Source organism: Equus asinus, chromosome 3 (assembly GCF_041296235.1).
Source record: "Equus asinus isolate D_3611 breed Donkey chromosome 3, EquAss-T2T_v2, whole genome shotgun sequence".
Taxonomy (NCBI): domain Eukaryota; kingdom Metazoa; phylum Chordata; class Mammalia; order Perissodactyla; family Equidae; genus Equus; species Equus asinus.
The window spans coordinates 20656382-20682170 of NC_091792.1; the positions used below are offsets into that span (position 1 = coordinate 20656382).

Below are 25789 nucleotides of genomic sequence, written 5' to 3' on the forward strand. Positions count from 1 at the left end.
AAGCTCTCAGTTTTTAAATCTCTCTTCACCTCTTCCAGGATAGGGAGATACACCTGGGGGAATGTAATCCCAAAGGCAGGCTTCTATCCCTGAATTTCTTTCTTTCCCTGATTTTTTGCCCTATAATTTCTTATTGACTCCAATTCACTTCCAAAGATTAGATTTCTGTCCAAACTTTCTAGTTTTTGTCCAGATTCTCTCATTTTTCTCAGAAGGAGTCTGGTTACCTAGTCTGCCATTACTATAAACAGAACTCTCTAGTTCATTTATTTTCAATTTTATCTTTCAATTAACTAAAAATGTTCTGAGTAGTAGCTTGGTACAAACTAGCATCTCATTAGTTTGATGTGTGGTTCATTTTATTCAGTTTTTAATTTTAGTTTTCAATTCCTCTTTATCGCAGGAGTTAGTTGAAAATGTAGTTAAAGTCTTCGTGCCCATCTTTTGTTATTTCTAATTTTATTGTAGGTGTGCTTTATGTTTAATTTGTACATGTGTATGTGGTGTGGAGGGTTTGCAGCAGTCCATGTCTATGTTTGTAAATGTTTTATAGGTCTTTTAAAAAAATAGTATACTCCTGCTGGTTGATATATGAGTAGCATAAACAGAAAATCTATACACATATACTCAAACTTGTTATTTGCTTTTTATATCCTTTATATCCCTGCTTATTTTTGCTCTTGTTTTCTTTGAAATGTAATATAGTTGCAATACTATAATGTATTTGTAAATACTGATTAAATGCATTTAATCTAATTCTCCAAAGATATTAGCAGTATAATTGAGAAAATAAAACCATTTAAGTACTGCAAAGGTTTAGGGAGTTAATCTTTTTCAAAACATTGCTTTTTATGTATGGTTAATAAATCGTGAAAAACAGACATCGATAATTAAGTTCAGCAAATATTTGAAGAGATATTACATACAAGATAGTAAGATACTTCTGGTTCTGGTTGTATTTATTTAAATACATAAGCAAGTCAAAATGTAACAGACATAGGAAAATAAAAACGAGAAAGTTCCATCACATTTGGTTGGCTTGATAGTATGAGGAGAAATCACATAAAGCTTCATGGAAGTAAACAGTGTTATCCTTATTTATCAATAACAGTAGTAGCACCACACTTCTCTGTATAGCTGCTTTTTCTGTAGTCACCATCAACTAGCCGATCTCTATTTTCTAGTGCAAATTCTAAAAGATGTCAATCTTGTTGGTTTAACTAATTGTAGAACTGGTTAGCTGAGAGAAATGATACACAGGCCACAGCTAGGAAGCTAGACAATCAGGAAGCAGCTATACCAACTGCTGGTTCCAGGATCACACCTTTTTAGCTGAAACCCTGGGATCAGGAAGTTACTGCCAGAGCTACTGCCTGCAGGGACACCCCGCCTTAGTTTTGACAGAAGCAGCTGCCAGAATTATTGGCTCTAGAGACACACTACACTTAGATTTTCATCCACAAAAATAGATCCTCAGATACTGCTTCTCCTCCTACTTATCTCCTAATTTAGATCTTTACAAGTGTTTATCATTAGCAGAACCTAATTCATATCCTGAACTAGTTCTTTGTTTTCCAGCCTCTACAGTGCAGGAAGGTATACTAAAAGGAGGCTGGAACAGATGTTAAGCTAATTATTATATCTGCCTTAACTTGTTATTATAATTGTACAATTAAATATGACCCAAGTGATAAAAGTACAAAAGACTTGCTTTTTTCTACGAAACCTAAACCAAATATGAAAGACTCAATAAAGATGAGTTGTTAAGTAGTTGCTGTTGAATTAGAGGGAGGTAAAATAATCATAAAAAGTCGGAATACTATAAAATCACAGAGGATCAAAAGGAGATCAAAAAGATCTCTAAGTTCTCACCCTTCCTCAAAGAAACCAAAACAGGAAATTATAAAGAATGAATTATATAGTTTATGTATAAAAGACAACAAAGGACTACAATTAGCAGCCTTACTCAAAGTAAAGACCTTGGCAAAATATCAAAAAAAATAAATGCACATTTATATTAAGTCAAACTTTTTTAAAGTATGTATTTCTTTATGATTTTTCATTTTACTGATTCTCTCAATCTACAGACCACCTGTGAATCTAGAAGGTAAGAGGGCTTCTACTATGTTTTATGCTGGATACAACATGACTAACTCAAAAGGGTAACAGTGTTTCTGACCTCTTGATGTTGACTATTTCGTTGGAGAAAAGATATCTCCGATTAAAGTTTTTTTTAAAGGAAATAAATATTATTCTATAATATACTATAGTGCCTTTACTTAAATTATTATATATAGCTATACGTTTTATTAATTGTTTTTATTACTTTTTTATCTTATCACTTGCAATATCACTTCAAAAGATATTTAAAGAGCACTTATTATAATCATAAAAATATAGAAACAATAAAACTGAAATCAACCAGTCCAAATCCCTCACTTTATAGATTTAGAAACTGAGTTCCAGACAGATTAAAGTATTGATTCCAGGAAAATCACTCAGCCAGTGATTTTCAACTGCAGTGGTGAAATTATAACCAATTATAATAAATAGGCAATAGAAATTTGGCAAAGATGATGTTCTAAAAATTTTGATCTTTGAGGTGACAAAGATGAATCAAACATAATTCTTTTTTTTTTTTTTTTTTGAAGAAGATTAGCCCTGAGCTAACTGCTGCCAATCCTCCTCTTTTTTTCTGAGGAAGACTGGCTCTGAGCTAACTGCTGCCAATCCTCCTCTTTTTTTCTGAGGAAGACTGGCCCTGAGCTAACATCCGTGCCCATCTTCCTCTACTTTACACGTGAGACGCCTACCACAGCATGGTGAGCCAAGCAGTGCCATGTCCGTACCCGGGATCCAAACCAGTAAACCCTGGACCGCCAAAGCAGAACGTGAGCACTTAACCGCTGTACCACTGGGCCGGCCCCATCAAACACAGTTCTAACCAGCATTTCTCTGAAGTGAATTTGTCATTGATAGTGAGATGCATCATTCTTTTACAAACCATTAAAAAGAAAAATTGTCGCCTATTAATCTTTGACATGCCGGTCACTATGGCCACATCCCAATTTTGTAAGTATTAAAATAGGGGAGAAGAGATAGTATTAGTGAATCTAGAATCAAATAAGTGAGAAGAGAAAGTACAACAAATAAATATAATTAGAAAACATTCTAGACAACTGCCTAGTAGAGCCTCTCCATATGCCTCTCCTCATCTGGCAGATTTCATTTATCTTCGAAGTCCAAACTTCCTCAGTGAAGGTATCCACATCCTTGCCATGATGTAGCATTACCTTTTAGTATTAATATCAAACAGGCTAATAACTAGAATTGTTGCTTTCCTTCTTATGCCCCTCCAATGAATCATACACATTCTTTCCAGAACAATCTGTAATTTTCCAGTTCTAAAGTGCAACTGGATACAATCCTTCTAAAGTGTACCCTCCTCCTCTGTTTAAAATCCTTGAAGAGCTCCCTATACCACCTGTAGGACAAGTTTAAATTCCTTAGCAGAGCATATAAGACCTTAGATCACCTGGTCTTGTCCACCACCCCACCCTTATCATGTATAATTCCCCTATATAAATATGCTGAGATACAGCCATATTAAATGATCTGTATTTTATTATTAAACATATGTTTTTTCTGTTGATGAACTCCTATTCATTCTTAAAGACTCTGCTCAAATTTCTTCTCATTTAAGCCTTCTCTGATGTCTCCAGCTAGAGTGCTGTCTTCCACAATTACACTCTAATATATATATTGGACATGGTGCAGTTATGGTGCCTGACAGGCTCAGACGTAAGTAATCCTTGACCACAGTCCATGCTCTGGGGACCAATATAGGCTATTCTGTGCATAGGGGAGTCAATGATTAGACTAGAGATTTGCATATTTCTCCAGGGCAGCCCTATCATAAGATGACTGGCATGAAGGGCTCGGACAAATAGAAGTGTTGGCCATTAGTTAAGCCAACAAGAATGTGTGCTTCAGGATTTGGCCTAGAAAATAAGAGCTTTCTCGTTGGAAGAATAGGAACAGCAGCTACGTGAAGAGCAGTGCTGTCATCACAGAAGGGACAATGAAGGCTACCAAGAGAACTGGTAAGAAGAGTATACCATTAGAGATGGTCCTGATTGTTTCCCAGTTCTAGTTATACTCCATGTATCTCCTTATTTATACTATTTACTTAAAATGACCTGAGTCTCTATTTCTCAAAGCAAAAAGAGTCAAATATGAATATATGTATGTGTTTATCTTCCTAGTACTTGCAATCATCCACTCAACAAATATTTATTGAGCATTTACTATGTATCAAGCACTGTTCAATGGTGGGAGGTATACAATGATAAACAGAATAGATAAGGGCTCTGCTCTCATGAGGGATAAATTAAGTAGATAAGACAAATAATAATCAAGCAAAAATAATTTCAGGGAGTAACGGGTATTATGAATAAAATAAAATTGGATAACAGAAAAGAGAAAGGGGGGGTAGGAACAGCAGTGCTAGATTATGTGATCAGGGAATGCCTTCCTGAATGAAGGGAAGGAGACAGTCCTGGGCAGGTCTGGAGAAGAGCATTCCAGGCCGAAGAAACAGGTAAAAGGTGTTCAGGTGGAAACAGGTTTGCCAGGTTTAAGGAAGCCAAAGTAAGAAGGCCAGTGTGACCTGAGACTAGTATCAAAGGGGCATGTGGTAAGAAACATACATATACATAAATATACAAACATAAACTCAACTATAAACAGAGACATACAGAGAAATCAGGGTAGCTCTGGCTTTATATGAGATTATTAGAAATAGAAATTCAAAACTTTATAGTTAAAGCTTAGGATTTTGGTGGACTTTTTGGGATGGTCTTCCTCACAATATAATGACCTAAATTAGCACTAGAACAGCAGTGTTTATCATGTAATCCCAGAGATTTCTTTTCTCTCTCTCACCGGAAAATAGATCAATCACATTCATTCATCTTTTGCTCCTATAGAAATAAATCAAGTTTGGGGGTGGAGGATACCATTTTTTGGACAAGTATTGAAAAATAATGGCTTTGTTATTGCTTTTATAAATACATACATGAACTCCTTCCCAAATTTCAAATAGATAATAAACATTTACTATGTTGTGTTCATAGGATATTGTCAACACACACTAATGATACAATTATTAGGGAAGGTGAAATCAAATTTAAAATCATACCTTTGATGTATATTATTATAATTCAATTATCAGTAGTCAAATTATGAGAACAAATCAACGAAAATAGTGCTAAAAACAATTCTATTTTATAATTGTATTGAAATCTGCTACATCATAAAGATTTAGTTTTAATCTTAAAAAAGATAAATATCAGACTACCAGAAAACAAAAACTAACAAATTTAGAGTAAAATAAATAATATGCTATCATTGGTTTTAATTTATTAAATACTAACTTTATATTGTTGTTGAAGTTTTCTGTTTCTGTACTCTAAAGCTAAATATCCCTAAATAAAAATGTAAAGATAGTTTTAAATTTCAAAAAAGCTTTTTGGTGACTGCTAAATTAAAAACTAGTTAGATTTTGCAGAGAAAGATCACTCCATGTATCAGAGAATAGTAAACTTTTTCTGTAATGGGCCAGATAGCAAATATTCTAGGCTTTGTGGGCCATTTAGTCTCTGTCGCAACTATTCAACTCCAGCACTGCAGAGCAAAAGCCGCCACAGACAATATACAAATGAATGGTCGTGGCTGTGAGCCAAAAGACTTTTATTTACAAAAAGAGGTGGCAGGCCAGATTTGGCTACCCAGGCTATAGTTTGTGAATCCCTGACAGATGTAATTAAGTCTCTCTATCGGTTAGCATACTTTGGCTACAAGTAACAAAATGTCTAACAAAAAATAATCATGATTTTTGTCTGTTTTATTCACTGATGTATTCTAGAGCCTTGAATAGTGCCTGGTACTTAGTAAGTACTCAGTAAATATTTATGAATGAATGACTAAATGAATATTTTATGACTTCACCTAATATTAAATCTGAAGGTAAGTGGTCCAGATTTGCTTCAGCAGTTCAATAATGTAATAAGGACCAAAGGCTTCCCCATTTTTCCCTTTCTCCAATCTCTGTTATCTACACTCGTGGTTACAAAATGGCTACAGCAGCTTCACACATGGCTTTCTAAAGTGACAAGGAGCAGGAAGGAGGTAAGGCTTTCTTCTTGTCTGTTTTTCTCTCTATCAGGGAGGAAAATCGTTCCTAGAAGTTCCCAAACAACAGACTTTCCCTTATGCTTCACTGGCTAAAAGTGGGTCACACGTTCATCCCTAGACCAATCCCTGGCAAAAAGAAAGGCAAACTGCTTTAAATCAAAGACTTATCATCTGAGACTGTGGAAGAAGCTCAGCCCCCCTAAGCACATTGGAACTAGAACAAAATCAGGGTTATATGAACTATGAAAAAAAGGAAAATGGCTCTTATGAAGGCAACAAGTGAATCTTCCACATTTTCAATAATAAAGTAAAAAATAATAACTAAAAATTAGTAGTTACTCAGTGCTAGAAAATGCTGTACATATATTCACTCATTTAATTATCTTTCCCAATTTCCTTCCTCTCAAGTTATGAGGAGGAAAAGACGATATTAAAGAAAAAAATAAGACAAAAAACAAAATAAAGGGGGTTGGCCCTGTGGCTGAGTGGTTAAATTCGTGTGCTCTGCTTTGGTGGCCCAGGGTTTCACTGGTTCAGATCCTGGGTGCAGACACGGCACCACTCATCAGGCCATGCTGAGATGGTGTCTCACATAGCACAAGTAGAAGGACCTACAACTAGAATATACAACTATGTACTGGGGGGCTTTGGTGGGGGAGAAGGGGAAAAGGGGGAGAGGAAGGGGAGGAGGAGGAAGAGCAGAGTGGTTGGAGGAGGAGGAGGAGGAGGAGAAAGATTGGCAACAGATGTTAGCTCAGGAGCCAATCTTAAAAAAATAAAATAAAATAAAATGAAAAAACACTATACTCTCAACAGGAGCTAAGTTTCAAGGAATAGACTTAAAATTGGGAGGATGATAAAATAACTATTTTTTCACCTCTTCCTTAGTCTCATTTTTATAAAATTACTTCATTATTTCCTATTTGTAATCAATTCCTAGATAATATATACCCATATACAAATGTAAGTATTAAAATGTTTACAAAACCCAATAATGTGGAATTGCATACTATTATATAATCCACGCCATTGCTAGCTTCCATTATTCAGACCTGACCATGTATACATAGTTAAGATATTTTCCTTAAAAATGATAAAGTCTGTTGATTTTGCAGTCCTTAACTGCAATACATAATTAAAAGTAGGGTGCTTCCCTAAAGACAGAGTCCACTTTAAAACCTGGTAACATTTTTGAGTCCCTAAAAGTGCCTTTTAATAAGCTCAGAAGCCATTTTTCCCCACTTTTCTACGAACAAATACGTACGTGAGAAATGACCACATTACTGTTAAATAAGTGAAAGCAGATTTTTAAAAGACTGTCTTCAAAAGACCTGGACATGAAAGGAAGAGTGTGGAGGCAAATATAAGAAACAATTAAATAAGTAGCTCAAACACATAATATTTTATCTATCCCCAATACATTAAAATACAAGCTTAATCTAAACACATTGGCGATTCAGAAATCCTAGTAATATTATTTACTAGGAGGAGCATAGCCTTTTAATAATTATTTTGAGAAAGAATTGTAAGTCCTAAAAAGTTAAAGTTAGAAAAATTTTCCCATGGGGAAAAACACAAATAAATGAGAAAAACTGAAAACCAAATTAAAAGATTTACATAGAGGAATGCAAACAAAAGAATGCCAAATTTTAAAAGAGCCCGTGCTTTAAATGAATTTAAAACTAAAAAAAATTTATTTCTTCATTTTTCCCTCTAGTTACACAAGTCAACAACAAAAGATATATCTGATTTCAGGCTAGCTGCCTGACCTTTAAAAGTTAAGAAATTTGGGACAGAATAAAACTTTAACATTTTTAGAAGAAAATGTAAGAGATCTTTATGACCACAGGCTGAAAGAGGATTTGTTAGAGAAACAACCAAGAAAGAAGATGGATATATTCAACTACCTTAAAAAAAAAAAAAGAATATTCTGTTCATCCAACATCACAATCTGGGAATAGATATCTGTATCAACTATTGTCTAGCATGTTGTATGGGCCACTGGCACTCACTATTCATTCCCACCCCTTTCCATACCCCAGCCTCTATCATAGTGGCTAAAAGTCAAAACTACATTTCCAAGATGTCCTTAAAGCTGGAGACATGGACGGAATTAACGTTTCACCAGTGAGAGGCACTGGAGGGGATATGGAAGGCAGAAGCGCAGTGAGAACATTTTTCTGTTGGTATGACAGATGGCAAGCAAAACTGGACAGACATGACTGTCTCCTGTAGTCAGTACCCTATGCCCCACTTTCCAGTATCAAGTCTCCAGCTTCACAGAAATGATACTGTAGAAGTAGCAACAGAGATGGTTGGCAGCAGCATAAATTCCTTGCCTGAAGATCACAGCCTCTAAGCTGCCACCCTAAAACCAATGACCTTCTTGCCTACTACTTAAATGTAAGTAACTAAATCTCTTCTTGTTTGAAACTTCTATAATGGTTACCGTTTACCAGTTACTGTTTACTGCCAATGCAATCAGTGTCAATCATTGATTGGCACACCAACAAATACTCAGAATACAAATTATATAAAGTACTTTGACAATTTAATAAGGAAAAGATAAATAGAATATGAGAAAAATAAAGGAACAAGCATTTCATGAGAAAAGAAAACCACATGGGTAAATAAACGTATGAAAAATGGCTAACCGTATTAGTATTCAGGAAAATGTAAATTAAAACCACAAAACCAAACAACAAAAATCAAAACAAGAAATGTTAAGAAACCTGATAAGAGCAAGTGCTGACAGAAGATACAGACCAATAAGAACTCATAAATATCACTGGTGGGGACGTAAATTAGCATAGCCACTTTGGAAATTAAGTTGGCATTATATTGCAAAATTGAATATTCACATAACCACTATGATCCAGCAATTTCATCCCTTGCAACTTATACTTGTGCATGATACTGAGTGAAATAAAAGTAAGTCTCAAAAGACTAAATGACACCATTTTTATATAGTTTAAAAAAATGCAGAACTAAATAATATATTGTTAGGAATACAAATACCTATAAAAAAATTAAAAAGCAAGGGAATGATAAACACAAAATTCAAAAAGTGTTAACTTCTGGCAGAGGGAAAGAGAGGGATGGCATAGGGGAGGAAAACATGGACAGATGCACAAGTATTGGCAACATTTTAGCTCTTAACTGGATGACGGGTTGACAGGTTTTCATTTTATCAGTATGTTTCATAACATACGTGTGTGGGGGACTGGAATTGGCCACCCCAAGATACCTCTCTTTGGCATGAGGATTATTTTGGGATGGTTACTTTTAAAAACTGCAGACATGAGAGAAACTCTGGAAAGCAAGTCACCCTTTGCAAGAGACATTTACATTTGTAAAGGAAATCTCCATCTGTAAAGGTGTCTCTCTCTTTGTACCAGGAAGAAGGGGGGAAGACCTTATTTCTAGAAACTCTTATCAATGCAGAAGGCAAGGACTTAAATCTGCATAATAACCTTACTCTTGTTTACTGTACTTTTCTGGTAATCTCCCATAACTGACTCCCTCCCACCCGCAACATCCTCCTTTGTCTTTAGCTGAGGAGGGTATTTAAGGTGAGTGCTTCTGCCATTTTGGCAAGTTGCTCAGTTTTCCTGAGCCTCTCCCATGTGTACATGTTACAAAGCTTTGTTTAATTTTTTCCTGTTATTCTGACTCATGTGAATTTAATTTGTTGTCCTGCCAGAAGGACCCAGAGTGGGTAGAGGAAATGTCTTCCTCCCCCACACATGTATATTATGCACTATACTATTAATGATTGCTAATATTTATAAAGTGATTATGTACCCTATTTTAAGCACTTACTTTATCCCTTACAGTCAGCCCTATGAAATAGGTTCTCCAATTTAAAAATGAGAGAACTAAAGCACAAAGAAGTTAAGTAACTTGTCCAAGGTCACATAGCTAGTAAATAATGGAGCCAGGAATCAAACAAGAAATCAGGCCCCAGAATGCACACTCATAACCAATATACTATATGAATGAAACATCAAACAACAATAAAAGTTATTGAAGACAACAATAAAATAATCAATAGTTAATTGATCTACCTTTCATTTTCCTTGATGACATTTTCAAGTTGTAGTTTCATCTCACCTGTCTGTTTCTGAAAGAATAAAATATGGTTGGAGCAATACATTTCCCAGACAATTAGATCTGTATTAAGTAGTCCATTCAAATGCAAGCAGTCAGAGTCTATGACACCAGTCTACAGGTAAGAAATGATCATTCTTCACTTCTAACAAGTAATATTAAATATGCATATCTTAGTGATATACAAAGGATAACAGAACACTCATTTGGACCAGAATATAAATAAAAATATTTTACATAACACACTAAGAAAAATTTATGAATGTAACTCCTATGATTTACAGATGTTTATTAAAAAACAGACGAAAGAGGGGCCAGCACAGTGGCGCAGCAGTTAAGTTCGCACGTTCTGCTTTGGTGGCCCGGGGTTTGCCAGTTCGGATTCCGGGTGCGGACATGGCACTGCTTGGCAAGCCATGCTGTGGTAGGCGTCCCACACATAAAGTAGAGGAAGATGGGCACGGATGTTAGCTCAGGGCCAGTCTTCCTCAGCAAAAAGAGAAGGATTGGCGGCAGATGTTAGCTCAGGGCTAATCTTCCTCAAAAAAACACAACAAAAAACAGATGAAAGATATTCCTCAGTATGTCACTATAATAAAGAGCAGATGATCCCTATACCTTGAAGGTATAGCTTAACCTACCATAGTTTAGCAGAAACCCACATAAGCACTTGTATTTCAAAAAGTAAAATGTTAATGGTGAAAAAAGAAAAGAGATCTTTTTTAGCAGTAATTCATTCAGTCTCTGATTCATCACCTTTATTAACTGTTTAAACTCTGCACTACATAAGGCTGCTATGGTCACTAACATAGACTGTAACAGGAAAAATGGTAAAAAAAATCACTAACTAAAATATAAATAAGAACAAAATATATACCGTAAAGGGAATGAGATGAAGGTATGATTATTTCTCTCTGAGGACATAAAAGGATTGTAGGATTTCAATAGCTAAGGAAGTGCATTTCAAGCAGGGAGAAATATGAGTAAAAGCAAAGAAGTAAAAAATATTTGATAACACAGGCACAGTAGTCAGCGCTCAATAAGAGTCACATGGGCTAGTGGAGAGCAGGAAGGAGACCATGTAAAATCACACTTAAACCAAACCGCAATCAGCTCAGGATAGTTGTTAGTCTTGACTGGGTGCCCTGGGCTAAAGGAGAGGAGCCAAGCCTGCAGGGAACCTGGCAAGGGCAGGATGGAACAGGCAATACTCCAAGGCTTTCCTCTCCCTTTCAACCAGAAAAGCTCAAGGAGCTTGGTCTAGGAAACCAGCAACAGCCAATTCTAACTACAAAGCTGGCTTGAAAGGTGAAGCTTTCCCAGGTGCCTGCTGTGCCTGAATCACAATTAAATCAAAATGAATGAGTTCACTACCAGATAATTGAGAACTGAACATACATGGAGTGAGGCAGCGAGAGGGAAAATTGGAAAGGCAGGCGGCAGGTCTTGAATGCCAAGCTAGGAGGTTTGGATTTTATTGCAGCAATTATCCCCCTTTTGTAATTAAAAAAAATTGATCTTTAAAAGTTGCAAAATGTTAGTGTATCTTGAAAACTATTTATTACTCAAATAGGAAATATGTGCATTAGCAAGGATTAAAGGTGGATCATTACAGCCACACTACAGATTCTTTAATTGTAAAATATTTCAAAATATTTAATAGTTGGAAGGAAATGAAATCTCAGCAGTACCTCTCATGTCATCAAATTTTCCCCCATTATTTACATTTTCTGGAAGAAAATCTTTCATATAGAGGACTATAGTGATACTTTTCTTGCTTTCAAGATATACTATTTTTTGACTGGGTCATTGAGATAAACCATAAGAAGTAGTTCTAATCAATAATATCTATGTGAGCAACTGTTCTTAAAAGTAGCTGTCAACATCTTTTTTCTCTTTAAAAGTAGCAACTATTCTCATTACAGAATCTTTGGCTTTCTGCTACAGTTTCTTTTCTTATAATTAACTCAGTAATCACTCTAAGAGTGGGGATGCCAAATGGAGAAATGAAGTTAAACACCTTAGTAAAAATAGGTGAATAAAGAGATACATGAGTCAGATTATTAAAAATTTAAAACAGCTGATTTGAAGATAACTAGCTGTTCCATTTTATAACAATAAAACCACATAATATGTCATTATAGCAATCCTGAGAGATGAATTCAGCAGAAATTTTAGACTCACTAGTCCTAAAAATAAAAGGAAAATGCCATTTGTGCAAAATAGAGCTTTCTGTTGTTCTCTGTCAATAAGAAAGATTAAAAGACATTACGATGGTTGGTTCAACCTTAAATGGCCACAGGCTAACAAGCACACAGTAAAGACTAGGAAGACAGTTAATTAACACATGATAAAACAGAAATTGCAATTTAAACAAATGCTTCTTTTTGATATTTGGGTCTATAGGATCACTTTTATAAATTTTATATATTAGAGAATAAAACCTTGGAAAGGAAAGTATAAATAATTTCAAATGCAATGGAATAACCTAAATTTATTTTTAGAAGATGTAAGCATTAGGTGTTCTTTTAGTAAAAGTACACATCACTCAATTAATTTATATATGAGAGATTGTTAAGATGGATTTAATCATCTTGTTCGAATAAGCCCCAGCATTTATTCATTCATCAAAAATTGAAGGCTTACTATGCACTAGACTTCAGAGCATGTGGCAGGACCTCTTGCTGTGCATGCATGAATAGAAAAGAAAGTAAGAGAGATACAAATGAAGTTCTTAGAGTCTGCCACATCCACAGCCCCATTCTGAGGAAATCAGTATCAAGGGGCTGTTTTTATACGACATTTTTGTTATACTTTCTTCCATTTGCATTAAATTAGGCCAATCCTGCTACTCTTATCACAACTGAACTGATCCAGGGATTGGTATTTAAGCCAAACACAAACTCAAAACTCTAAAAAGGGGAGGTCACCACCTCCTGGTGGGCTTGGCTCAAGACATATAGCATTTATTTAAGAAACGTTTCCATTGTATGGTTATCCAACAATCAGAAAGGTCGAAATTTGAGGGGGAAATGTAAAAAACACTTTCAAATCACAGAAACACATTATAGACATTAGGTATACTTTAAAAATGTAGCTCCTTGAAACTCAGATTGTATCCTAAACAATGCTGTGCTATTATTCCAGTTCTCCATGAGCCTGCCATATACCCTAGTCTTAGAAATTCTGGGACCCAGAAGCTTCCTCAGTTCCTTCACTCTCTTCACTTCTAATGTAAACCCTCATTACTAAGATTATTTCCGATAAAAGCTGCCACAGCTTAAGTTTACATTAGAAGTGGATCAATAGCATCTAAAATCTGATAGACACAATATATGAAATTGGGGGAAAAAACCCATTCTCCAAATAATAGGACATACAAGTAGAATGAGGGTAAAGAGAAAGGTCAAAAAAGGATGTGAGATGGTTTTGGTTCTTCCTGGGGGAACAATAAAGATGCAAGCAAACATAATGAGATTAAGAATTCTAAGCGTCTAAGAGATGCTCCTGTGAGACAGCAAGAGCAAGGAAACACTGGATTAAAAAACCAATCCAAAGATAATCTTTAAACACACACACATATACATATACACACACACAAAACACACACATATACTTACAGGGGGCCAAGAACTGATTAGTTATAGCTAAATATTTTCTTCTTCACCAATGTTTTAGAAAAGAAAGTGAGTCTATCTATGTTACTTTTTCTATCTTTATAATATTACAAAAAGCTTGATTACTATGATTTCATACCTGATAATATTTCAGCTGCCCATTTAGCTCTTTCAGTTGCTTATCATACTCAGTAATAAGAGGAGCTAAAAAGCTAAAGAAAAAATACAAAATTAAAAAGATTGTATAATCTGTTCAATCTAGTTTAATAAACATGTGACATGAAATAAGTTGCGCATCAAAATTTCTTATGTTAAATTTACCCATAGCAATCAATACTTTGCCTTTTTCCTAACCCAGGGGTTCTCAATCTTAGCTCAATTAATATTTTGAGCTGGATAATGATTTGTTGTGGGGGGATGACTTGCGCACTGTAGAATGTCTAGCAGCATCCCTGGCCTCTACCCATTAGATGCCAGTAGCACCCTCACCCTCCACAGTTGTGATAAGCAAAAATGCTTCCAGACATTGTCAAATATCTGGGGAGGGGAGGAAGGCAAAATCATCCCAGTTGAGATCCATTCTTATAGACTACAATACTAGCTTTTTTTTCCTTATCGATTCAATGACAGATCATTTAAATCTTACTATAGCAGACCATAAAATAAACACTCCTAACATTAAAGAAATCATTTTAATAATAATTAAGTATATTTAAGAAAGTAATATTTTTCTGGTAACTTAATCTTACCTTTGGTCAACTACTGAGTTTTCTAATGCGTCATCTCCATCTCCTTTGAAGACAGCTTTCTATAATAGAGAATATTGCATCTTAAAATGTTTTCTCACATTATCCTAGCCAAAACTGACAGTATTTTAAAATTAAATACAACTAAAATTTTTATAACCTTAGAAAATCTATTAATGCAACTAAAAAAGAAAGGGAAAAAAGTAATCTAAAGTGATGTCGAAAATGTATTTGGTAAATTTGAACACCCATACATAATAAAAACTCTTGGTAAACTAGAAATAGGAAGAAATTTCTCAATTTGATAATGAATATCTACCAGAAACCTACATCAATTACTATTCTTCATAGTGAAACATCAGACGTACTGCATGAAATTCGTAGTAATGCAAGGCTGCTCATTATCCCTGCTAAAATTCAACACTGTACTAGAGGTTCTAACCAATGCAACCTGTTGTGGGGGTAAGGAGTCAGAGATTTACAAGTTGAGAAAGATGATACAATACTATTAATATTTACAGACAATTTGACCATTCACCTAGAAAACTCTATATATAACCTACCAATTATTAGGACAAATAAGAGAGTACACTAAGTCACCAGATAGAAGATCAATATAAAAAAGCAGTAGCCTTCCCAAATATTAGCAACAATTAGAAAATGTAATAGGAAAAAATACCCTATTCAGGACTGTGACAAAAGATAGTACTTGCGAATAAAACAAAAATGTTGCAATAACTTTATTGAAAAACGTACTGAAGGACAAAAAGAAGGTCTAAATAAACAGGGTACTCTACCATATTCATGGATTATGAAAGAGTCAATACTGTAAGTATATCAATTCTCTAAAATTCACTACAACTGCAATGCAATTGAAAAAAATTCAATAGAATAAACTATGACACTTGATCTTAAACAGATCTTAAAGTTCCTATGAATGAGTAAATATGCAGGAATAGCCGAGATAATGTCAGAAAAAAAGGAAAAGGAAAAAAGGGAAGGACTTGCCCTACTACATATCAAAATCCTGTAATGCTAGAGTAATTAAAAAAAAACCCGGTACAGGCACAGTATCAAACAGAACAGTATAGAAAAACCAGAAATAGACTCAAGCATTTACGGATATGTAGTATATAAAAGAAGTGCAATTATAATTGAATGGACAAAATATTGCTTTTCAACTAGTAGTACTGGGTAACAAAATAAAATCAGATTCCAGCATGTGTCAAATGGATAAATTACAGATATATCACAGATCCAAATGTCTTAAAAATATTTAACAATTATGCAAAGAAAATGTACTATTGACTTTGGGATACAGAAAGCTTTCTTAAGCTCCAAAAATATAGAGGCTTTTGTCTATTTTGTTCATCAATATCCCAAGCAATGCCTAGCATACTTTCACTCAAAATACATTTTCTAGCTAGAAGACATCAGGAGTAAAACCTATAAACAGAAAGAGCGACATTTTACAACATCCAAATTTAAAACTTTTATACAGCTAAAAGTACTATAAGCAAAGTTAAAAGGCCAGCAACATTTGTAACATGACCAAAAATTTAGTATCTAGTAGAAAGTATGGAAAAATATACAAACACAAGGAGATATACAAAGATATTCAATGCACCTTTTACTGTAATAAAAAAATAAAAACAATGTCCATCAATAGGATAAAAGAAAAATAATACAACAGGATCCCATAAGTAGTTCAAGGAATTAACACAATTTATATGCATCAACATGGACATATCACAAAAACAAAGAGGTTACTTCTAAGGGTAGAGGGAAAGAAATGAGGGGTGAGGAGTGAGGGGTTCAAAGAGATTTTTAAGCGCATCTGTAATATTCTGGTTTTTTGAAGGGAAAAGGTATTCATGATCACACACATAATTAAAAATGAATAAAAAATATCACTCGAAGAAGCCTCTGAGTTCTAAAGTTTCACTTAACAAATTTTCAACATCTTAACTCTGTAAACACTTATTTTACCTACTATGTGCAAGGGCCCATGTTAGACACAGCAGGTAATACAAAGATGAACAACTCATGGTCCTTACCCATAAGACAGCTTGCAGAGTCAGAGGAGAGAGAGGCAAAGGAACAAGAAATAACAAGAATAAAGACAACCTATGAAAGAGGCACAGAATGGTGAGAATGACTAGATGAAAGGAAGACAATTTTTTTTATTCAAGTACTACATACAGACATACAAAAGTGCACAAATTATAAGTATACTACTAAATAAGTTTTCACAAAGTAAACATACCAGTGCAACCAGAACTCAGATCAAGAAACAGAACACAAGCAGGCTTCACTTTGCACAGTAGGTACAATGTTAACAGAACTTGTGCAGATTGGTACCAGTCCTTCAAGTGTTACTAAACAGCCAGACTTCCCACACTAGAGACTAGTTTTGCCTGTCTTTTAGAATTATAAAAATGTAATCATTTAGCACATTCTCTTTTATGGCTGTCTTCTGCTCAAATCAGGTTTCTGAGATTCACTCTTTTTGCTGCAAGCAGTTTTCATTCATTCATTGTTCTTGCCATATACTAGTTCATTCTATAAGGATGCTACAATATACGTATGTCTTCTGTTAAATGAACATTCTCGTAAACGTCTTTTGGCGTACACATTTCTGATGGGTATTCCTAGAAGTGGAAGTGATGACTCATAGGGTATGCATCAGTCAGTTCTAACAGTGACTGTACCAACTTTCTAAAGTGATTGTACCAATTTACTCTTCCACAGGCAGTATAAGAGAGTTGTTCCACATGCTTGTCCACACTTGGATTTATGTCTTTTACTTTAGCCAGTGGGTGTGTGGCAGTATCTGATTGTGGCTTTAATTTTCATTTATCTGATAAACATTAAAGTTGAACACCTTTTCATAAGTTTATTGACCACTGTGAAGTGCCTTTTCAAGGTTTTTGCCTGCTTCTCTAATGAGTACTTTTTTTGTTATTGATTTGAAGACATTTTTTATATATTGAGTTTTTGCCAGATTGCAAATATATTCTTTCATTCAGTAGCTTGCCTTCCATTTTCTTAACTGTGTCTTTTAACAAACATAAATTCTTCCATTTTGTTATAGTCTAGTTTATCAGTCATTTAATTTATAATTACTGATTTTTGTGTCCTGTTGAAGATATCATGCCTATTGCAAGTTGATAGACTGGTTCCCCTAAGTTTTCTTCTAAAAGCTTTATTATTTTACTGAACACATTTAGATATACAATCAATCCAGAAGGGATCGAGATTCTTTTCTTTTTTTCCTATCTGGAAATCTGGCATGTATATGGTTATTTCTTTATTCTGTTCAACTGGTTTACTTGTCTCTCCTTTGTCAATATCACACTGCCTTATTAGAGCTTTACAGTAAACCTTGACATCTGGTAGTATCTTTTCTCCAGTTTTGTTATTCTTCCTTAAGACGGTCTTAGCTCTTCTTGGTGCTTTTTTTTTTTTCGGTGAGGAAGATTGGCCCTAAGTTAGACATCTGTTGCCAATCTTTCTCTTTTTGCTTGAGGAAGATTGTCCCTGAGCTAACATCTCTTCCAGTCTTCCTCTATTTTGTATGTGGGATGCTGCCACAGCATGGCTCAATGAGCAGTGTATAGGTCTGCACTCAGGATTTGAACCTGTGATCCCTGGGCCACCAAAGTGGACTGCATGAACTCAACTACTGAGCAACCAGGTTGGCCTCTCTTCTCGGCTCTTTGAAAATAAATTTTGGAAACAGCTTGTCAAGTCTGAAGTAAAAAAATCCCACTGGCATTTTGATGGGGATTTTGTTGAATCCAATTAAGCCTTGCAATCTATGAACATAGTACATTCTTACATTTGTCTTATTCTTCCTTAATTTTTATCAATATTTTATAGTTTTCAAGTCTTACTTTTTATGAAAATTCTTCCTAAATATCTATTTTACATATTACTGTAAATAGTATCACTATGTAAATTTCATTGTCAATTGGATTGTTGCTGTTTACAGAAATAAAATAAAATAAAATTTGTAATTTTGCCTTGCCTACAAAGACATGTTAAATTCATTGTCAGAGAGTTTGAAGATGTTTTTTGGATTTTCTATATATGGAATCTTATTTCCTGCAAATAATGGTTATTTTGAAGTATTATTTCTTTCTTTCCAGTTTTCATATCTTTATTCATCTTGCTCAATATAATGTTGAATATATAATATAATGTTGAATACAAATGATTTTAGCAGGCATCCATGCCCCATTCCCCTTCTCAGGGGGAAAACTTTCGACATTTCACCATCAAGTATAAGGCATATGTCGTTTTCTGTACCCAGTCTATCAAACTGAGGATGCTTCTTTCTATTCCTAGTTTGCTGAAAGTTTTTATCATGGTAGGGAGTTGAATTTTATCGATTATTTTCTAGATCTCTTGAGATAGTCACATAATTTTATTCTTTTCCCCTCCCCGTCATTATGGTGATTTACAATGATTTACTTTCAAATGTTAAACCATCTTTGTATTGCTGGAATAAATCTCCACCTGGTGGTGTGGCACTGTCTTTTTAATATATTTGATTTTCTAATAATTGTTAAGGCTTTTTGAACGTAAGTTCATGAGTAAGACTGTCTATAACTATCTTTTTTCCAAAAGTCTGTTGCAAGTTTTGGTATCAAGGTTATGCCAGCCTCATAAAAGCATTTGAGATGGGATTCTCTTTTTCCTACTCTCTAGAAGAGAGATATAAGATTGGTTTTATTTCTTCCTTTATGCGTTTAGAAAAGTTTACTATAAAGTCCTCCAGACATAAGGTATTCTTTGTGGGAAGATTTTTAACATTGAATTTAGTTTTTTTAGTAAATGAAAGACTACTCAGATTTTCTACTGCTTCTTGTGTCAGTTTTATTAAGTTTTGCTTTTCAAGGCATTTTGCCTATTTCATCTAAATTGCCAAAGTAATTGGTGTAAAGTTGTTTATAATATCCTCTTATAGTCATTTTCTAATGTATGTAGGCTCTGCAGTGATGTCAAAGTTTTCATCTGATTCTCATAATTTGGATTTTCTCTTTTTCTCTGATCTACCTCGGTAGGGGTTTATGAATTTTACTGATCTTTTAAAACAACTAATTTTTCAGCTCTGTTGTTTTTCCCAATATTATGGTTATTTTTTATTTCATTGATTTCTATCTCCTTTCTTTTGTCTTTCTTGCTTTGGGTTTAATTTGCTCTGCTTTTTCAATCATTTCTGTTTTTCAAATACACATAATTCAGTCTAAAAACTTCCCTTTAAACATTGTTTTAGCTACATTCCACAAGTTGGCTTTTCTTTTCTTTTTTTTTTTTTTGGTGAGGAAGATTGGCCCTGAGATAGCATCCATTGCCAATCTTCTTCTTTTCGCCTGAGGAAGATTGTCTCTGAGCTAACATCTGTGCCAGTCTTCCTCTATTTTGTATGTGGGATGCTGCCACAGAATGGCTTGATGAGCAGTGTGTAGGTCTGTACTTGGGATCTGAACCCACAAACCCCAGGCCACTGAAGTGGAGCAAGTGAACTCAACCAATACGCCACTGGGCTAGCCCCCTTCCTTCCTACAAGTCTTAAAAATTTTTTAAATCAAATTTTCTATGTTGAAATAACTGCTGATTGTTGATTCACATGCCATTATAAGAAATAACAGAGAGATGTCATACAGCTTTTGCCCAGTTTTCCCCAATGGTAACATCTTGCAAAACTACAGTACAGTATAGTACGCTATCACAGCCATGATACTGATACTGAGCTAAACCACAAAACAGTTTCATAACCCAAAGACCCCTCATGCTGCCCTTTTATAGCCACACTCATCTACCTCCCACCCCTCCCCATCCCCGAACCCTGACAACCACTAACCCATTCTCCATATATATAATTTTGTCATTTCAAGACTGTTATATAAATGGAATCAATACAGTACGTAACCTTCTATGACTGGCTTTTTTTCCACTCAGCATAATTTCCTGGACATCTATTGTATGTACTAGTAATTAATTTCTTTGTATTGCTGAGTTATGTAATGTGGTAAGTATGCACCACAGTTTGTTTAACTGTTCACCCATTGAAAGACATCTGGGTTGTTTCCAATTTGGGGCTACTATGAATAAAGATGCTATAAATATTTGTGTACATATTTTTGTGCAAACATAAGTTTATTAATGTTGTCAAACTTCTGAATTCCAGATCTACAAGATAATGATTTGTGTTGCTTTAATTCACTAAGTTCGTGGTAATTTTTTACGGCAGCAATAAGAAACTAAACTTTAATGTGGATATCTTTTGTCATTTCTCTATGATAAATTCCCAGGAGTACTAATGCTGGGTTGTATATTTACCTTTTGAAGAAACTAACAAATGGTTTTCCAGACTATCATTCCACCAGCAATGTATGAGTGACCCAGTTTTTCTGCATACTTGCCAGTATTTTGAGTTTTCACTATGTTTTATTTCAACCATTCTGGAAAGTAGGTAGTAACATCTCATTATGGTTTTAAGTTCTGTAATTAATCTAGTAGTTGTGACAGACAATAATTGAAACTTAAAGATGTTTACATCCTAATCTCTGACCCTGTAAATATGTTATGACATATGGCAAAAGGAACTTTGCACATGTGATTAAATAAATAATCTCGAGGTGAGGAGATAATCCTGGATTACGCAGGTGGACTCAGTGTAATTACAAAGGTCCCTATGAACAAAGGGGCAGTTACAATCAGAGAAAATGTGATGTGAAGACTAAAGCCAAAAGAGATTTGAAGATGCTATGTTTCTGGCTTTGAAGATGGAGGAAGAGGCCACGAGCCAAGGAATGCCACCCTAGAATGGGCAGGAGGGGAGGGCAAAGGACTGAAGGACTGATTCTCCCCTATGGCCTGGAGAAAGACGGCAGTATGCTGACACTTTGATGGGCCCAGTGAGACTCACTCCAAACTTCTGACTTCGAGATCTACAAGATAATAATTTGTGTTGCTTTAATTCACTAAGTTCGTGGTAATTTTTTACGGCAGCAATAAGAAACTAAACTTTAATGTTGATATCTTTTCATGTGCTTATTTGACATCCGTATAGTCTTTGCAGTGAAAGGACTCTTCAGGTCTTTTGCCTATTTTCTAACTGGATAGTTGATTTTTTTTTTTCACTTTTGTGTTTGACAGTTCTATATAAGTTCTACATAGTAGTAATTTGTCAGATATATGCTTACAAATATTTTCTTCTGCTTCGTAGTAAGTCTTTTCATCCTCTTGGGCAGAGCACAAGTTCTCAATATTGATATAAAGTTCAATCTTTCAATTTTTCCTTCTATGGACCACGCTTGTGGTGTCAAGAACTATTTGCCTTGCCCTAGATTCCATAGAATACCTCCAAATGTTTTTCTAAAACGTTTATAGTTTTACATCTTGTGTTTAAGTCTGTGAGCCATTTTGAGTTAATTTTTGTATAAAGTGTGAAGTTCTGATTGAGATTCTAGCTTGTTTGCCTTCTTCTCTCTACCTTTCAGTCTTATTTTTGTTTCGTATAGAGTGTCCAGCGCTTTTAGTTGGACTTAGTGGAAGGTATAGGGAAAGGTACATTTACTTCATCTTCCCAGAAGTGGATGTTCATCCTACAAGTTTTAATATGTCAAATTTTGATTATCTTAAGTCCAAAATATTTTCTAGTTCCACTCAGAATTTTTTCTTTGACCAATAAGCCATTAGAAGTGTACAGCTTAATTTCAAATCTATAGAGGATTTTCTAGTTATCTTTTCATTGTTGCTTTATACCTTAATTCCACTGTAGTCAGAAAACAAAATTTGAATGATTTGAATCCTCTGAAATTTGTTGAGGCTTGCTTTATGACCCGGCTTATGGTCAATTTTGGTAACTATTCCATGTGCAATGGAAAAGATGGTGTATTCTATTTTTGTTGAGTACAGTGTCTATATATGTCATTTGGGTTCAGTTTGTCAGTTGTGTTTAGATCTTTTATATTGTTACTAATTTTTTGTTTGCTTATTTCTTGTTTATTCTCTCTCTACTGAGAGAGATGTGCTAAATTCTCCCTTGAAATTCTATATTTGCTTCTTTTTCTTTTTAGTTTTTTTCAATTTTTTTCCCTTACATATTTTGATGCTATGCAATGGGCATATATGGATTTAGAATTGTTATAACTACACCATTATAAGACGTCCCTCTTTATCTCTAGTAATATTTCTTACCTAAAGTCTACTGTGTCTAATATTACTGGGGCTACGTCTACATTCTGTTAGTTAATATTTTCATGGTATTACTTTTCCATCCTTTTCATTTTAATCTTTCTGTTGTTCACATAGTTGGATCTGTCTCTGTACGTGTGTTTTTTGAATACTTGGAGTATATAGTTCATTCACATTCAATGTAATTACTGTTCACAATATAGTTGAACTAGAACAGGAGTTAGCAAAGTTTTCTGTAAAGGGTCAGATGGTAAATATTTTAGTAAATATTCACTTTGTGAATAACACGGTTTTTGTCACAGCTATTCAACACTGCCTTGGTAGCATAAAAGCAGCCATAGACAATATGTAAACAAATCAGTGTGGCTGTGTTCCAATAAATTTCCATTTATGAAAACAGATGGTGGGTGAGATTTGGTCAGTGAGATATAGTTGGCTAAGTCCCGAATTAGAAGATGGCTGAGAGTGTCTCTTAGGAAACAAAAAAAAAGGCTCAAAGCACCGATACCTTGCAGAGTACAGAGTTTAGACTCACAGGATATCAAAGTATTTCAAGTGTGGATTCTAACCTTAAAACTAACAATTTCATGACAATTTGTTTTCCAGTTGTAGGGATTAAGACTGTGTTGCATTTGTGCAGAAATAAAAAATACCAAGGGACAAGAATAGAGTACTCAGACATAGAACTATGCACATATACAAACAATATCTGATAAGTCTGTGGGGAAAGTAGGGATTATTCCATAAATGCTGGAACCACTGGTTATTCCTATAGAGAAAACAACAGACATCCTTCCTACAAAATACACAATAATAAATTCCAGGTTGATTGAAGACTTAAACAGGAAATGGACATTTATGCTAATGAAGGGATTTCTTAAGACACAACAGTAAACCACTGATACATTTGACTATATTAAAAGTTAAACCTTCTCTATTACAAAGCTTATAAACAAGATACATGAAAACCCACAAATTGAGAACGTTCTATGCGTCAATGAACAGAGTAATAACAGGCAAAATACAGAAGAGGAAATCTGAGATCATTAACAAATAAAAGCAAGCAGAACCTCATTAACAATTAGGGAAATGTAAATAAAAAACAATGAGATACCATTTCGCACCAATCACTGACAAAAACAAAATGTCTGACAATACCACCAACAGCTCAAAAGGGTGTTTCACAACGAGCACTCTCATACACCAGAAATGGGAATGAAAACTACTGAAACCACCTTGGAGAGCCCCCTGGCAATTTCTAGTAAACCTGGAGATAAGAAAACTCCAATTTTAGGAGTTTTAGGAGGAAAAAACTCTTTGAGGTATATATGGAGACATGTTCGACAATGTATTTAAGCATTATAGCAAAATTAAAGAATTGGACAAAATCTAAATATCTTTCAACAAGATAATGGATGAATTGTGATATAGTAATACAACGGAATGCAGTAAACAGCAGTTATAATGTATGAATTGATGATATCTATATCAAAATATTAAAAATAATGATCAAAATAAAGTTTTGCAGATGATACATACAATATGGTATCACTTATCTAAAATTTTAAAAGTTGTCAAATGACAAAATGATTTCAGATATGAGCATATATAGCAAAAATATTAGAGCCTGTATAGTACTGAAAAATACTAAATTCAGGACAGTGAATGACCACTGGGAAGGAGCAGAAAGAAATGGGCAAGAAAAGAAGTGTACAGAGAGATTCAATTGTTTCTGGAAGATTTTATTTCCTTCAAAACAAACCTGAAACAAATATGGCAAAAAGTTAAGAATAGACACAACTGGGCGGTAGCTATACAGATATTAGTTTTTATTATCTTCTATACTTTGTTATATGTTTTAAATACATAAAATTTTAAAAATAAGGAATAATAATATACGCAAAGTATTTGGCATAATTCCTGACACAAAGGAAGCTCTCAATAAATCTTAGCTCTTTATTTTTTAAAATTCTTTTTTCTGAATATGGGAAAAAAGTCTACTGGCTAACCAGGGTATATATTATAAGCATTCCACTAACATGAGAAGGATTAGCTCTCGAAGTACAAAACCTCAATGGACATGTCAACACGAATCCAGAAGAAGTGCAAGATGAATCAGACAAAATGAAAACGTAATCTTCCAAGAGAACGCAGATGAGTTAAAGAACAAATGCATCCAGCAGTCTATGTAATTTATTAAGAACTTGAGAATTAATTAAGAGACAAGTGATATTTTAACTTTCAATTGTTCAAAAGTTGGTTAAGAATCTTCTTGGGATAACTAAGTAGTTCCAACTTTAAAAATATTATTTAAAATTTCTTAGGAATTTTTATAAAATCAAAACCAACTATCAATGTTATGACTGATATTTGGAGATGGATGACATTCGGCAAAATAATAATTCAAGCCCTCATTAACCTCCCTCCTCCCACCAATTATGTTTCCTAATTGTCACTCTTATCACCTGTTTCTCTCCACTGTAACCTACCTTGGAGATAGCACCAAGCTTGTACTATTTTATTCCCAGAGTCTAACACAATGCTTCACTCACAGGAGTCACACAATAATGGTAAATAGATGAATTTATTCTAGATTATTCAGAAAATCACTTTTAAAACCTATTTAGTAATCTTCCAGTGATTATTGAATTAAATCCAAACTCCTCAACTTAACTATCCAAGGCCCTCTACAATGTGGATACAACCCATGCTTCCTAATGTTATTTTCCATTACTTCTCTCATAGATGCCAAACACATTACAAAAACTGAAGTACGTTTTACTCCCTAAATGCAACTCTCACTTTCTCATCTCCTTTGGCTTCTGCAGATGCCAACAGGTACATCTGCAACACTCTCCGCCACCTCCTTTTGGCCCCCAGTGAAGTTCTTTTAAAATCCTACCTACTCTTCAG

At 34.5% G+C, this 25789-nt stretch overlaps 1 protein-coding gene across 4 annotated transcripts in view; it reads right to left on the reverse strand.

The window, feature by feature from the left end:
• SCLT1 (sodium channel and clathrin linker 1) overlaps positions 1 to 25789 on the reverse strand; it is a 145619-nt gene that overhangs the window by 104710 nt on the left and 15120 nt on the right. For all 4 annotated transcript variants that reach the window (XR_011501913.1, XM_014839182.3, XM_070504747.1 and 1 more), the window contains exons 3-5: positions 14672 to 14730; positions 14062 to 14134; positions 10263 to 10318 (exon numbers count right to left, since the gene is read on the reverse strand). Coding sequence is in view for 3 of the 4 variants with exons in the window: in XM_014839182.3 (XP_014694668.3) it covers positions 10263 to 10318; positions 14062 to 14134; positions 14672 to 14730 (188 nt within the window). In the remaining variant the exon portion in view is untranslated. The remainder of the gene's footprint in view (positions 1 to 10262; positions 10319 to 14061; positions 14135 to 14671; positions 14731 to 25789) is intronic.